The following is a 16,247-nucleotide window of genomic DNA, read 5'->3' as shown; positions in this document are numbered from 1 at the left end:
GCAGGAGTCATGGTGGAGCAGAACAACGCCCAGCGGTTGTGCCCTAGTTGCAGAGTTCTATTATACTTACAAGCAAATGTTTACAATCTATCACATTCAAGCAACAAACAGATTCAACATGAATTCCAAATTGAATGCAGATTATAAAACATTGAAATACAATGGAACAGAGCAAGAAAGAAAACAAATTTCAGGAAACCACCGATGAACTTCTTATTTCATTTGCTTTCTTTAGAACATAAGACTGTCTCCAATCTTCCCAATTTCTCTAATACCTTTTTGCTCCAACAACAGTCCCTCCAATCGACATTAGAGAGAACTAAAATACAAATGCTGAATAGTTACCAACTATTTTGGCAACCACTACATCCGTAAGGCTTTTAATCTTTATGAATGTTTGCTTAAACATTAAGCATTTAATAATGTTTTACTTACATTATAAGGCTTTATCCTCTATTATTTCCTAAACCCAAATAAACCCAACAAAAGCCAACATGGCTTACAAATGGGCCCAAAACATGCCCTTATTAATTAAATAATCTGGAAAACTTCCTGTCGCAAAGTTGCACCTACAAAACAAAACAGAAACAACAAACAAGGTTCCTGTAGCAGACTGGAAGTCTTCCTGTCGCTTGGCATAGCTACTCCTACAGCACTTTGATTGTTGTTTTCTACTTTAATTATTGATGTTGATAGCCATATCCTTCACAATTATCTTTATAGATGTATGCAACTATTATATAAACTTATTTCTTAAAAAATAATCATTTTCACTTGGAACTTATCTCAGAAAATCCATTCTCACATGTTCTATAGAGAGGCTATGAATTCAATCTTATATTCGTTAATGGTGAGATGAATGATTAGTCAATATGAAGTGAGTCACTATATTAAGTAAATAAATAATTATTATGGAAGTAGAAAATATTATTCCATTGTTGTTTCTGGATTCGATTATATGAGCCAATTTTTATCATCAACATTTTGAATCACACCTTTATGATTCATCATCAAGATGAAGAATTCTAAGGAGATGAAAGATCACAAAGTGTGATTCAAAACATTGATGATAAAAATTAGCTCACACAATCAAGCAACAAATGAATAATAGAATGGATTGTGAAAATCTCATAGCTTTAGTAGAAAACATCTTATTGTTTCTTTCGTTGTCTTTTTAATGTGTAAGCTTTGGTTAATAGATATGTTAAAAATATGTTTGGAATAGTTAAAGAAATTTCATAGGCTTTTTTATCGAGTCTATTATATTGTTAGATTTGAATGTAAATTATGTTTATAAATTTGAATAATGTGAGTGTATAGTGTATGGTACCAATTTTCATATGATCTAAGTTTTTAAATCTTGAAAATGGGGTAAGTTTTGATATAAATTAGGGGTTACATTTGTTTGTGAGCCATTCTTACAAATCATAGGAATGTAGGATTAGTTGTAATATATCAATTATGAAGTATAATTTATCATATGATACATACTTACAAATTTGAAAACAACAAAATATCTTGTATGACAACAATATAATTGTATTCCATGTTTAAAAATGAATATGAAAAAAATATAACTCCATTCCATGTTTAAAAATGAATATGAAAAAAATTGTACATAATATTGACGGTGGCTTATATTTGATCATATTCCATATCAACAAACCTTTGCAATGTTCCTATCATTTCACTATAATTCATAATTATAAATTTTAAGGATGTTAAGTGTGTGTAAGGTGTACACAATCATTATAAATTTTAAACATGTTAAAGTGTATGTAAGGTGTACACAATCTTCCTTTACATGTGATACAGTATGAATTCTTAAAATTTTACTTTAATTTAATGACAAAAAGTCCTATATGTTGCTATAAAATTTGGTGTTTACTATCTAATGATTGTGCGTGACAGATGTATGTCCATCTAAAATGACATTTTGGAATGTGGGATACTATTTAATTACATAAAAAACAAACCTGTCACAATCAACAACTTCAGTCAATGAATCGTGAGCATACTGCAGATGCGCGCGCACACACACACATATCATATGTGTTTATTAATATGTGTTTTTTAATATAAATGTACACATATACATATATTTGTGTATATATATATATATACATATGTGTGTTTGTGTTTGTATCTATATTGCATTCAGCCTGTTATTGCATTGATTTTGTGCAAGTTGAGTTAACAGCTTGTAAAATGAACAATGTTATTATGTGTTTCCAGCACGTGCCCACGCATGAATTTTGCAACAAAAAAAAAATGAATTAATGGTTTAGTTATAATTTGATTAGAAAATAGTTCAATGAGTATTCCCTTTCAAATGCGCTGGCACCTCTCATTTCCTATCGTCCTTTCACTCCTGCTTTCTACTTTAACTATTGACGCTGAAAGCCATTTCCTGAAAAATAATCATTTTCACTTAGAACTTATTTCTTATTAAAATAAATTTCACACGTTCTATACCGAGGCTACTAAGTCGATCTTATATACGTTGATGGTGAGATGAATGATTAGTCAATGTGAAATGAGTCACTAAGTAAACAATGTTTATGGTGTCAATTCTTCTAATTCTTTTTCTGCATTACTTCAATATTTTAAAAAAATAAAAATGTTTATGGAAGTAGAAAACATTTTATTGTTTCTTTCCTTGTCTTTTTAATGTGTTTTCTTTTAAATGTGTAAGCTTTGGTTAAAAGATATTTTATGTTTGGAATAGTGAATGAAAATTATTTGAGATTTTTTATTGAGTCTATTATATAGTTAGATTTGAATGTAAATTATGTTTGTAAATTTGAATAATGTGAGTGTATAGTGTATTGTACCAATTTTCATGTGATATAAGTTTTTTAATCTTGAAAATGGGGTAAGTTTTGATATAAATTAGGGGTTACATTTGATTGAGAGCCATGCTTACAAATCATAGGAATGTAGGATTAGTTGTAATGTATCAATTATGAAGTATAATTTACCATATGATCCATAGTTACAAATTTGAAGACAATGGAACATATTGTATGACAACAATATAAATGTATTCCATGTTTAGAAATGAATATGAAAAAAATTGTACATGATATTGATGATGGCTTATATTTGACCATATTCCATATCAACAAACCTTTGCAATGTTCCTATCATTTCACTATAATTCATAATTATAAATTTTAAGCATGTTAAGTGTATGTAAGGTGTACACGATCTCCCCTTCCATGTGTTATAGTACATGCATTGAATATGGTGAAGTAGTTGCATTGCATATATAGTATAAGAAATTTGAAATCGTCCCTTTGTGTGATTTACAAAGATAAAAGATCTTAGCTTATGAAAGATGTGCATGGCTTTTGTGTTTGATTAAATGAATGGGTTAAACAAAGGTGTTATCCCCTTACCTTATTTGAATTTTAAAGTATTGTGCTTGTTCAATGGATTTAGGAAGAATGGGTTGATAATGAAATGAATGATGTTACCACATGTTAATGGCTAATGACTTTCCTTGAGTTGCATAAAACATTAAGTTTTTGAATGATCATATTTAAGTGTTGTTAGGAGGTGAGATTGACAAGAGTATATATATGTTTGGATTAGAAGGACGTGTGTATGTAAGTGAAAATGGTCAAAGTCCTAGGGGCTCCTCTACTATCGTCCTTGTATTCAGCGACTCTCTATCTAACTACCTAGTTTAATAATTTGTCACACCTTGGAAAGAATTTTTGTAGGAACTATCAACCATTAACTATTTTAGATTGGGGATCAAGAGCCTAAAAATAAATTTATTCTATCATGGATCTAATAGCCCTTGCTTAACCACTCTAGAGGAGCTTGAATACCTCCATGCTTCTATAGGCCATTATTTGTAGCAAATAAGACACACTTCAATTGAAGATAATTTGAGATTTACTTACTAACTTTTTAACTTAAATAATGAAATGTATTATAAAGTTCCCTAATGCATATCACCACAAGGTTGTGAATTTTAGGATATTGCCTAGATCATGGTATATTTGTTTAGTTTTGGGGTCACTCATGTCTCAAGCCTAGTTTTCCAATAGCCACCCACATAATAATGTCCTTGCCTCATGTATTACCAAGGAGATGTATGGTGGCTAATGGAATTAATGATTAGTCACCCAGAGTAGTTTCTCTTACCACTTAACTAATGGTCGAGAATATTGTTCAGTAGACTTGGGCTTAGGCTCATAGTTTAATAAGTACACAAAGGTATTCTTACATCAAAATAATTAGAACAACACTTTTACATGACTTTGTGAGGTGGCAATCGAACATGCGGCTAATCAGGTAGGCATTATCTTCAACTTCACAGAAGACTTTGAATGGTTGCGGAACAGATTTATGGAAATTAATTCTGTCTTAAATGAAGCCGATGAAGAGAGCAGTAGACAAAAGGAGTCTATGAAAACATGGCTTCATAGAGTCCGGGACATAGCCTGGGAGGCAGAGGACATTATTCAAGAATGTGCTGTGGATTCAATGTATGCCACTGATACTCAGTCTTGCGCTTTGAGTTGTAATCAAATCATTCTTCAACATCAAATGGGCAGAAGAATTCAAAAGCTCAAAGCCCGGTTGATTTCCGTTGTTGAAGATGGAAACCAACTGAATATAGTTCGTGCTGTTGTGGTTCACAAAGAAGAAGAAGCAGAATCATCATCAAGTGGACAACGGTTTAAGAGATCAAATCTCCTGCCCAGAGATTCGAAACCAGTGGGGTTAGAGTCCAAGATTGAAAGCATGGTGAATTTGTTGGAAAACCCACATTTTCCAATCATTGCAGTGGTTGGAATGGGGGGGATGGGAAAGACCTATCTTCTTCAGAATCTCTACGACGCCCAAAAGGGAAGGTATGAGATGTCTGCATGGCTTTCAGTCTCTCAATCCTATTCTGTTTCTAATTTGCAGCGTGGTTTAGCCTTCCAATTGAGTAAGGATTTAAGTAAAGAAATTAATGATGGTGTAGTAGATGAAGTGGTAGCAGCACAGTCGATTCATAGCTTTATCCAAGGAAAGAGGTGTCTTATTGTTTTAGATGACGTCTGGAGGGCTACAAAAGAGGGTGACTTGATAGGTAGACTTGACATACCAGCTGGAGATGCCAGCCAATGCAAAGTTCTGGTTAGCACAAGAAGCAGAGAGGTCTGCACAAATCTCAATGCTCATATTTATCAGATGGAGTATTTGACAGATGAAGAAAGTTGGAGTTTGTTTTGTGCTCATTCATTTCCTGGATCTGAGGGAAACAGGGTTTCAGTGCCAGAGCACCTGGAGGAGGTCGCGCATAACATCATGAAGGAATGTGGTAATTTGCCACTTGCCATCAAGACCACAGCAGCATCTCTAGCGAACATCACACTGCCAGGGGAGTGGCGAGCCAAGTTAAATAAGCTGGAAAAGGTAAGTACTCCTAGCGACCCTGTCATGGGTATTCTCAAGTTGAGTTACCACTCCCTGCCTGCACATCTAAAGGCTTGTTTTGCTTACCTTGCCTTCTTTCCCTAGGATGAGATAATAGAGTGTGATTATCTCATACATCTATGGATGGGAGAAGGGTTCATTCCGGCAGGAGAGAACCCCTGGGATTGTTTAGAGCAGCTTGCCAATCTCTGTCTAGTTGAGGTATGGGAAGATTTCTAACGGTACATAACTTTTCTGCCGAAGAAATGCTGTAAAATTCATGATTTATTGCTGGATTTGGCCATACTTGTATCCAGAGAAAATAAATGTGCATTCGATTATGGGGAAGCCTTAAATGCAGGTGGTGATCGCTGGTGTCACTTTTGGCAAAGAAATATAATTATAGGTTTGATAGATCAAATAGGCGTAATGTTTCTACCAAGCTTATTCGCACATTGTCGCTGTCTCATAATAGTATTATGCGGGAAAAGATTCCGCTTTTGTCAAGGGGTATGAGAGTTCTGCGTGTTCTCGATTTGAGCCACACAAATATCTCCACATTACCTGCTTGTGTTGGAGAGATGAAACTTCTCAAAGTCTTGAATTTAAGAGAGACATCGATTAGGAAGGTACCAAAGTGTGTGAGATTTCTTAGTTCTATATATGAGGAGATTGAGCCACCGAAATGGATGGGGAGTATGGTTTATGTAAATATAAATAAAACTATTTTAAAATGTATAGAGAAACACAATTTTTAAATTTTTTTTTTTTTTTTAATTTACTTAATAAGTTTTTTGTCTATTTTTGAAATATTCAAAAATTATTTTATCTAGAAGAATTATTTATTTGTTTTAAAATTATTTAGTAATTAGTGTAAAGATATATTATACATCTCAAAATATTAATATTTAATAATAAATATGTGGCTTCACTTATTGGCGAATTTTCGGTGCGAAGTTTGAAGCGATCCTGTTGATGTGGATGCCCCCTGCGCGCGTGGGCGTACGCCAGTGAAGGTGGTGGAGGAGACCGCTCTCCTCCACGTGGTTTGAGTTTTCTTCCCTCAAACTTGTCATAACTTTTATTTTCGCTATTTTTTTTCCTGCGTTTGCATTTAAAGATGTACCACCGAAGTGTGCGTAATTCCTTAGGCTCTTAGTGGAGCCTAAGGATCTTATTGTCCCAGACCCGCCTCCTAACCGTAGCTTCTCACTGCCGAAACCAAAGAAATCCTTCTCAGAAACTGTCGTGGGCCCTAGGGATGGTGTTACCTACGATAAGAACGCTAAGTTCGTGGTTGGATTCGCTCGACCCAACGGAGAAGGTAAGACCTCGGCCATTTCCATGGATCTCTCCTCCATTTCGCCTAATGATGCTATGTCTAAAGAAATTTTGTCTGAGAAAAATAGATTAAGAAACACAACAATTTTCTTTGTTGCTGTAGATGTTGAAAAATGCACCCCCCCCCCCCCCCCCCGCAAGTTTTTGGACGATTGGTTTTATAATTTTTGGAATATTAAACTTGGCTTCAGATTTTCGTTCTGTAGGCAAGTTCAGAAGGGTTTGTTTATCATCTTTTTTAACTCACAGGAAACACAGGCCGAGGTCCTTAAAAAACAGTATTGGGCTGTGGGGAACACCTACTTTCGTGCCCTTGCTTGGTCACCTGAAGCCATCAATGAGGAAATTATGGCTCTCTCATGCCCTAGGTGGCTTTTGCTTAAAAATGTTATGCCCTTCCTATGGCGATTTTTACCCCAAATCATCGAACCTGTGGGCAAATTTATCAGGATGGACGATTCAAATATACTTATCCCCCATCTTGATGCCAGAATGTTGGTGTCAATCAAGCCGAGAATTGATACACCCGATGCTCTGAATCTTACAATTGAAAATGAAGTGTATTCATGTCCTGTAGAAACCCTAGGAGGGCTAAATGTGTTCTTTTTATGCAAGAAAGAAGGGCACCAGCGTAAAAATTGCCCTATTATTAAGAAAAGAAATGTTGAAAATAAGTCTGATCCCTCTAAGTTTGACTCCTAGAATCTTAAAAACCCCGACTCCATGCCACCGCTAGTTAATGAAACCATTACCACCTCTCCACCTACTAACGACCCCCTCATAATCAAATTTAATCTGAATAATCCATTTGAAGGGGCTGGTGGTTGTGGAAACTCTGCCTTGGGCTTGAATAACGGATACCCTAGTCAGGGCTACTCCAATGATAGCCCCCTCCAACCCTTGCCCACCATCCTTGTTTTCTCTACCATGGACACCAGCGAAACCCCCTTTGACGATGGCTTTCAATTAGCTATCAATAAGAAACGACGAAGGAAAAATGCTCAGGAACTTGCGGCTGAAAAAATCAGATATGGTAATAAACAGAATGACTATAGGAAAAATGCTTCCTCCCGTTTTTCGGATGATTGTCAAACCTCGAGCCATTCAAAGGTCGAATCTATGATTAGGAATTTTGAGGGCGTCGGCCTTGTCAATACTGCTATGGACTCCGAGTCTGGCTCTGTTAAAATGGCTCATAGATCTGGAACTCCCCTAAATTCCTCCTCTACGATTCCCATTTTATCACTTCCTCTGGATTTCGATAACACTACTGACAAGTGTGGTGACCCCAAAGTGTTTAATGAAATTGATGACTCCCATGTTATCCAAATCATTCCTGCTAACACTACAACTACCCCTAAGATGTTCTCTAATATGCTCCCTTCTTTCAATATAACATCTGAGTCTTGCACGGATTTTAGTAAATCTATCCTTCACCTAGGTCAGAATGGGGATGGGATCATTGATCCCCTGACTAGTTCCTCCCCTAGTGAGGAGGAGGAAGACCATTTGGACCATAGCTCTATGGCTAAGAAAAAAGGGAGACCTTTTGGATCCAAGAATAAGAAGAAGGGGATTAATCCTCCTACAAGCCCTGTACAAGCCCTGACACTCCCATGAATCCTTGCAGCTCTAAGGCTGTCAGCAACTCCTTAACCCCCTCTCATTAATAATGAAGTGTATTTCATGGAATGTGAGAGGGTTGGAGTCACCCGACAAAAAATTTATCATAAAGAGATTCCTTGACATGCACAAGGATACTGATTTTCTTTTACTGCAAGAACTAAAAGCTATTGATTTTACTCTTGAAACTACGCTTGACTATATCTGGAAGGATGTCACTAAAGTCTGTTCTAATCACCCCAGAGGCAAGGGTGGTGTTGGGATCCTTATCAATCCCAAGTGGTCTAGTCTCATTACTGACAGGGGTATCTCCCCCTGCAATAGGGTTGTCTAGAGCTCCATCAATCTAAAAGGCACTCATTTTGGGATTTGTTTTGTGTATGCTGCTAATGATTATAAAGATAGGATTGTTTTATGGGATTGGCTTAGATCTCTCCCTGACATCCCCTGGATAATTGCAGGGGATTTCAACATGGTTGAAAATAATTTTGACAAAACTGGTGGCCTACCTTTTGCATGGAACAATTCTAAAAGAGTGCACTGGAACAGGTTGAAACTACATAAGTCCCTGTTTTATCCAATGGAGGATCTTGGACATTCCCCCCTCGACCTTTGGCACACCTGGTGCAACTTTCAAAAGGGAGAGAATAGAATATACTCTAGACTGGATCGCTTCTATGCTAATAAAGAAAGATTTTCCTTCCTCCTTGATGCCCAAGGTAGGTTTGCTTTTGTTTGGCCTACGACCTTGTTCGCCCACCACCCTATTATTACTCTTCTTAATATTAGAAATGTTGTGAATACCCATGTCAACAAATCCAGTAAATTTTTGCTTAATACTTCCCTCCTCAAGGATCAGGATGTCTTGACCGCCCTGAATCTTATCAGACTTCTTAACCTTCGGAACAGGCTCCTCTCTTCTCATGTTGATAGATGGAAATTTAATGTGAATTCTTGGCAAAAAACCTTACAGACTATAGGACAAAAAAAGGCAAAAGACTTCAGGTTTGCTGAGAAATCTCTCACCAACCAGCTACATTCCTTAGAACTTGACATCTAAAAGAACCCTAGTTGCGCTCACAGGCCTGCTCATGTTGCGCATGCTAGGGAAGCTCTTAGGAAACACCAGCAAGTCAAGATCTGTGGGGCTATGGTAAGGGCCCACACCCACTTGCTACAATATGGGGAGAAGGGCTCCAAATTCTTTTTTAATCTACTTAAGCATAAACAGTCCAAGGAAAAGATTGATAGCCTGATCATTGATAACAAGGAAATTATTGGCCTTCCCAATATCAAAGATGCTTTTGAACTATTTTACAAAAACCTATTCACTTCTGAAGATAATGCCAATGGTAAGGACATTAGAGATAAGTGCAAAACCATGATCCCCACTAGAATCTCCCCTGAAGACTCCATCCTCCTCAACCAAAGGGTATCTGTTGAGGAAATCACTGCTGCTATTAACTCCCTGAAATCTGACAAAGCACCGGGCTCGGATGGCCTCCCTATTGAATTCTATAAGGCCAACCTAGAATGGATTGCCAATGACCTCCATGGTGTTTACTCTGAAGCTTTCAATAATGGCACCCTTGGTGCTAATATTAACAAGGGGATCATCAAGCTGATACCCAAGGATGGTGATAGGGTCTTAATCAAGAATTGGAGGCCTATCACCCTCCTCAATGTCTCCTACAAAATTTTGGCTAAAGTTATTTCCCTTCGACTTGAAAAGATCCTCCCTAAATTCATCTGCCCTACCCAAACTAGCTTTATCAAGGGTAGATATATCCTTGAGAACCTCATTACGAGCTGGGAAGCCATGGATTGGGCTAGGGCCTCTAACCAAGACACTGCTACGTTTTTACTTGATTTTGAAAAAGCCTATGACCATGTGGAATGGGACTTTGTCATCATGATGTTACAAGCCTTTGGGTTTCCGATTAACTTTTATAAATATGTTAAGGTCCTTCTTTAGGATGCCTCAGCTCAAATTGAAGTCAATGGATCCCTATCTCAAAACATTCAACTTAGTAGGTCTATCAGGCACGGTTGTCCGCTTGCACCCGCTTTATTTGTCATTGCGTCAGATGCTCTCTATTATCTTCTCAGGGACAATTCTCTATCCCCCTGTGTTAAAGGAGTTAAGCTCCCTGATGACTCCAGCCTCCTCAACATCCAGTTTGCGGATGATACTGTCCTATTCCTTGAACTTTCACCCCAGAATATTGACAACCTTGTTCAAAAGCTTAAAACCTTTGGTATCATGTCCGGAGCTAAAACCTCCCTTGCCAAGTCTACTCTCCTTGGCTAGAAAGAAAAACCCCCTGACTGGCTTAGTCCCTATGGGTTTCAATGGGGAGGCCCCAACAAAATCGTTCGGTACCTCAGCATCCCTTTCTCTGTTTCTCCCTCTCTTAAAGAGATGTGGCAATGGATAAAGAATAAGATTGACAAACAAATGCATAGATGGGATAATAGATTCCTCTCTCTTGCTGGAAGAATCCAAGTCTGCCAGAAAATTCTCTCCTCATATAGTGTCTACTACTCCTCCACTTGGATGTTCAATAACTATCAAATCCTTGATATCCAGAAAGCCATAAGGCAGTACCTTTGGTCTGATGGCAAAGGTGGAAAAAAAATGCATGCGGTTAAATGGAAATGGTGTCACATGACTAAGAAAATTGGTGGCCTTGGGCTAAAGGATCTCAAGATCCAAGGTATTGCCCTTGCTGCAAAATGGATTTTTCATGCCTTATATGGCATGGAACCCTGGAAAGTCTTGATTAGAAACAATATCGAGAGAGGTGTCCCTAAGAATGCTAAGTCCTGGAAAACCCTTCCCCTTGCTGACCTGGTGGCAGGTAGCTTTCTTGTTTCCGTGCAAGGCTCATATGTCTTTAAGTCCATTTGGAAAGCCTGGGAGCAAATTAGACATCTTATTGATAACAGAAGACTTCTTTTTTTATGAGACTTTTTTCCTATTTTCGCTAATGAGAGCAGAGTACTTATAATTATTATTTATAAGAAATTTTTATGATATACTATTAATTCTAAATATTGAATTGATTTATATAGCGTTATATAAAAATATGAGAAATCAAATTATACAATTAATTAATTTTAAAATTTAAATATAATGTTTAATAGATATATTCATTAAAAGCAATTGTAACAGCAGACTATAGTTGAAAAAAGGTCCACAAACCAACAAATTACAGACTCCCAGACTATAACACCGTCGATCTCCCAGCATTGAAAGGTGCCCTAGCCGTGCTGATCTCGGCTTCTCAGGTAGGAATGCGCATCTGCCTGGTGAAATAACGGTGGTTGGATCTTTTGTTTGAAATAATTTATGAGCTGAGTTGTCGAAATTCATTCAAACATGGAGAACGAAGATAGAGAAGATGCAAAATGGTATGCCATTTATTTACTCTGACAACTCCTAAAATTACTCAGTTAACATGAAATCATAAGGGTTTCGCGGGGTTCTTGAATATCTAATGCCATGCCCTGGACTGCGTAGAAATAAAGTTGTGTTACTTTTGGGGTTTAGGGTGTATGGTGTAGGGTTTAGAGTCTAGTCATCACAAATAGAAGAACGGAAGATAATAGGTACACTAATACTATTTATTTTTCTAATGCTGGTTAGAAAATGGATTTGGTTTTGCATAGGATCTTTTGATTGCGTTCTCTAAGTACAGTTCTTGGTTCTTGCATATGTCCTTCACGACAGTCATATCTTATTCTCTAACTAGGAATTGTGCCCCTCCCACTGTAACCCTACGTCTGTGGTGATTCAAGTCCTTCCTCACCCACAACTGGCCGGTTCATTACCATGGGCCATTCACTATAAGTCACAAAACCAATGCTCTGGGTGCTCGTAGCTGATAACTACTGGACATAAATATCCCAAATTTTAAGCATTTGCACTAGGTGCTCTGCACAATACCATGCCCTTGTAGCAATGTAGCCTTGTGTATCTTTCATGTGCATATACTCCATGTATAGTTTGCATTTTCATACTATTATCAGATGGAAAGTACTTGAAAAATTTATTTGTATTTTGGCAGTTTTTGTAACTGCTTCAACTTTCCTTTGTTGTTCCTTTAGATTGGGATTCGAGATGCCCCATTCATTCTCCCTGCACTAGGAAAGTTGGTTGAACCTTGTTAAGCAATATCTTGGTTGATAAAATAGGCCATTATTAGTATCTTGTTATTTTGCTAATTTAAGTCTTGAAATTAGTTCTTTGAACTGTGCAGCTACAAGACCCCTCAAGAGTTTGAAGAAGTTGAGGTGGAGCCACTTGTCAAAGAGTCACTTTCAGACACAACAGAATTGTGGCTTATTCAGATGCCTCTGAGTCAAGTATTCGTTCTTTGGCCATATCAATGAGACTGCAGATTTGATTTTATTCACACTCATTTTTCATAATAAATGTTGTCGCTGACTGTTGGATTTTGATATTTTAATGTTTATAGTTGGTACCTTAGGTGGCTGTGGATAGGAACTTAGTTTGTTTCTAATGTTTTGTATGGTGAATTTACTGCAGTTTGAACCTGCAGACTTTCAGGGGAAAGAGTTATCAATTAAATTGCCTGAAGCAGAGGGCTGGATGGGATCTTTGGAAAATTCTTGTGGCAAGTTGTACTGTTTTGTTCTGACCTTGTGAACTTATGTTTGTAATATTTGTCGTTGTGGCATATGGCTAAAGCATCATGTCATAGATCTTTTTGAAACTGAATTCTTATATACGTTAGCAGAATTTTATTGTATAGGTGAATAATACGTCTAAATAAGATTTCTTTGTGCAGGAAAATCATATGACATGTACTGTTTGGGTAATCAGGGAATGGAACCTTTTTCTTTTCTGCCAAGATCCTCAACATCTATGGGAGGTGGATATAAATGATCCCTTGAATTTGTTTTTTTCTTGTTTTAAATGCTCTCTTTTGATTCTCTTAACTTTCAAATATGTCGGTTATTTCACATAGTGAAGAATTGTCGATCATCAAAATTTCAAGCATTCTGTAGAAAGCTCTCCTTTCTTTGAACATTGATCTTATAATCCATATATTATACTTGGCACCTGCTTTTTTAAATTTTTGAACAGGACTGAGAATAATATATCAATGAAATTTAAGAACTGATACCCTAAAACAGTGCATGGCAAGAGAATTGTGATTTCAGTTTATAGAATTCAAGATTGTTAACTTTAATTATTTGAAGGATGCAGTTCGAAAGATTTCCTGTCAAATCTGCCTTCTAAATGCTAAAACAGAAAATGGGAATGCATCTGGAAGAGCAGATATCTCTGTTGGTTGTGTTTCCAAAACTCAAGACCGTATAAAAAGTGAGTGTTTGTATTAGTCTTTTCCCCGGAAGCTATAAAATTGTGCTATATTTTTGTGTTATATAGTTACAATCAGTTTAAGCACCTGTTTCATTTTTTTAATTTCCAAGCGACTCATGAGTGAAATTCCTGTTTAGGAGAGGGTATATCTCAGGACCCGGGAAGATCAGTGGGGAGTGTTGGTCAGAAAAGTTCACATGCAGTAAGTGGAATCACTTCTGAAGGTGAAGAGCCTTCAACTAAGAAGAGGGGTAAGTTCTCTAAAGAGGAAGGGGTAAATGGGACACTGACTGCTTCACGTTTGAGAAACTTGGAAGAAAGTGGGGCCTATGATTCTAGTTTGCAACAAGGTCAGAGCTATAAAACTAATGAAGTTAGAGTGGAATATTCCACTGGGATGAAAAAGAAAAAACGTAAGTCAAATAGTGAAGATTAATTATTACAGATTTCTGTTATTGATGTGCAAAGATGGTAATAAAAGGTAGTAGTTTGCTTTGTGTAAATTTGAGTGTCAATATTTAAACTTGTCATGTAATGAACACTTCGAATTTAGCGAATGTTTTTGGGGCAAAATTTTATCCTTCAAAGATCTAGTATCAGTTACCAGTGCTTTTTTGGTTTGAAGTTGTTCTGGGCCTCTAAAGGTGTTCCCTTATATAGATTTAGAGTAGCTCTTGGAAGAGGCACACTTTAGGATGTGCATAATATTTGGCATATAAACAGATTCATTGCAAGCTAAGTTGCCACTTTTGGTATGGCATTTTTTCCCCTGGGTTTGGTACAGCTGGAATGGATGTACCATATATACTAGCAATCACACTTCACCGTGCAAGTATGCTGATAGTCATGCATAGTTAAGTGTAATTTTCTTTTAGTGTGAAGTATATTGATAGGCTTTAGTGAGAGCCATTATGAATTGAGTCTTATTGTTTTTACAGATGAGTACTATCGATCAGAAGACACTGATGAAATGACTCTTATTCTTTTACACTAAAGGGTTGGAGCATTTTGTTGATTGTTTCAGTGGATTAGTCAGCCATTGGCAATCAACATTGTATGCAAGCAGTCCTCTTCTTGCTTTCGTAGTGCTGCATATGCACTATCCTTCATGTGCACATAACATTGATATGTAAAGTTGCCATGACCCATGCCATTAAGGGGTAATTGGGGGCACCCATCTTTAAGAATCAAAATCCATAATTACAAAGGTTGAAGCCCACCTATATATTCTCTTAGAATTATGACTTCTACCTATATGCATTTTATTTTCTCCTCTTTCACCTTTATGTTTAATACTTTTAATAAAACCATGCCAATTTTACAGTCAAGAACCTCAGTCCATTTCATTTCATATTCCTCAGATATATTTGGGCAAAGCTTTCATCTACTACTATAAGAAAAGATTTGAAGTGATTACATGCCAATTGGTATCATGGGTAATCCAATCAACATGACAAATTTATGAATTCCTTGATCAATGTTTACAAATGATCCCATCAGCTCAATAAGGGCTTTTTCATATGAAGAGCCTATTAAGATTACAGGTATGAAGAGACCTAATGGAAGTGCAAGGCCATATGTTACTAGTTCTAATATAAAACATGGGACAAATTATCATGATGTTAGGCGAAACTTATTTGTCAGTGGCAGAACTGAATATATATCTAACAGCAACCTCTTTTGTTTTGAAAAGCAAAATTTGTGAGGTCATTGTAATAACCATAGCCAGGCATTTACATTCATTTAAATATAAATTATGGCAATACACCATGACAATATCGTGCAATTGCATAGCACCAATCCTACTAATAACATTGCACCACATGTGGTCTTTAACATGAACAAGTGAATTGAATTTTAGAAACTGAGCAATTAAGGTAGACTAATATTCTTGGAAAATGGAAGGGAGGACCAATGCTTTGGACGTAAGGCTTACAGCCCTTATAAAGATTTGTGATAGCTTTTTTTATCATTTTATACCATAAACTAATAAAATAATAATTTTTTGCAATGTTATTTGTGTATCGTAAATGAAATTTAAATCTTCCAAATCCATGCAGCTACTTGTAATCAATGTCAAATGTTTGATGAATATTTAAAATAGTTTGATTAATGATAAGAAGCTATTTGACGTAGATTTGATTGTGCCACTTTCAATCTCTTTGATTCTCATGAGGACTTAAGATATCTTATATCGCAATACCTTAAGCATGGTAAAATTATTTTAGATATAGCCTAATAAAAATTTTAAAACCATTCTCCGAAATATCAAATATCAAACCCCCAATGATGTAATTACTAAATCTGAAATATAAAACCTACCTATACAGATCTGGTATAAAATTTACTCAGATGGTGATAGTTGGGGCTACCCACCGGGTCAAGCATGGCCTCCAGAGAGTTCTTAAAGAAAGATGAAAGATGAGAAAGCAAATCTTTGTTAGAAGAATTTTGATTAAGTAAAATTGTATCTTATCAAACTATGAGTTAGGAAAAAGAGATGTTATCA

General features: G+C 36.4%; 1 protein-coding gene across 4 annotated transcripts; it reads left to right on the top strand.

Moving 5' to 3' along the window:
* The first annotated feature begins 11,560 nt into the window (after window positions 1-11,560).
* On the top strand, window positions 11,561-15,519 carry LOC131030583 (uncharacterized). 4 transcript variants are annotated; one of them, XM_057961444.2, is made up of 8 exons: window positions 11,561-11,799; window positions 12,631-12,753; window positions 12,938-13,025; window positions 13,200-13,283; window positions 13,622-13,738; window positions 13,876-14,151; window positions 14,523-14,591; window positions 14,677-15,519. In XM_057961444.2, exons 1-8 carry the CDS (start codon window positions 11,797-11,799, stop codon window positions 14,730-14,732), a joined length of 816 nt encoding a protein of 271 aa, XP_057817427.2. In that variant the 5' UTR covers window positions 11,561-11,796; the 3' UTR covers window positions 14,733-15,519. The 4 variants fall into 4 exon arrangements, with proteins under 4 accessions (XP_057817427.2, XP_057817426.2, XP_057817428.2 ...); XM_057961443.2 differs by having other exon boundaries at window positions 11,562-11,799; window positions 12,648-12,753; window positions 14,677-15,512; XM_057961445.2 differs by having other exon boundaries at window positions 11,562-11,799; window positions 12,648-12,753; window positions 14,523-14,570; window positions 14,677-15,511.
* The last annotated feature ends 728 nt before the right edge of the window (window positions 15,520-16,247 follow it).

Source organism: Cryptomeria japonica, chromosome 11 (assembly GCF_030272615.1).
Source record: "Cryptomeria japonica chromosome 11, Sugi_1.0, whole genome shotgun sequence".
NCBI lineage: Eukaryota > Viridiplantae > Streptophyta > Pinopsida > Cupressales > Cupressaceae > Cryptomeria > Cryptomeria japonica.
The sequence above is the reverse complement of the archived record's forward strand: the minus strand, read 5'-3'. Positions and strand labels throughout refer to the sequence as shown.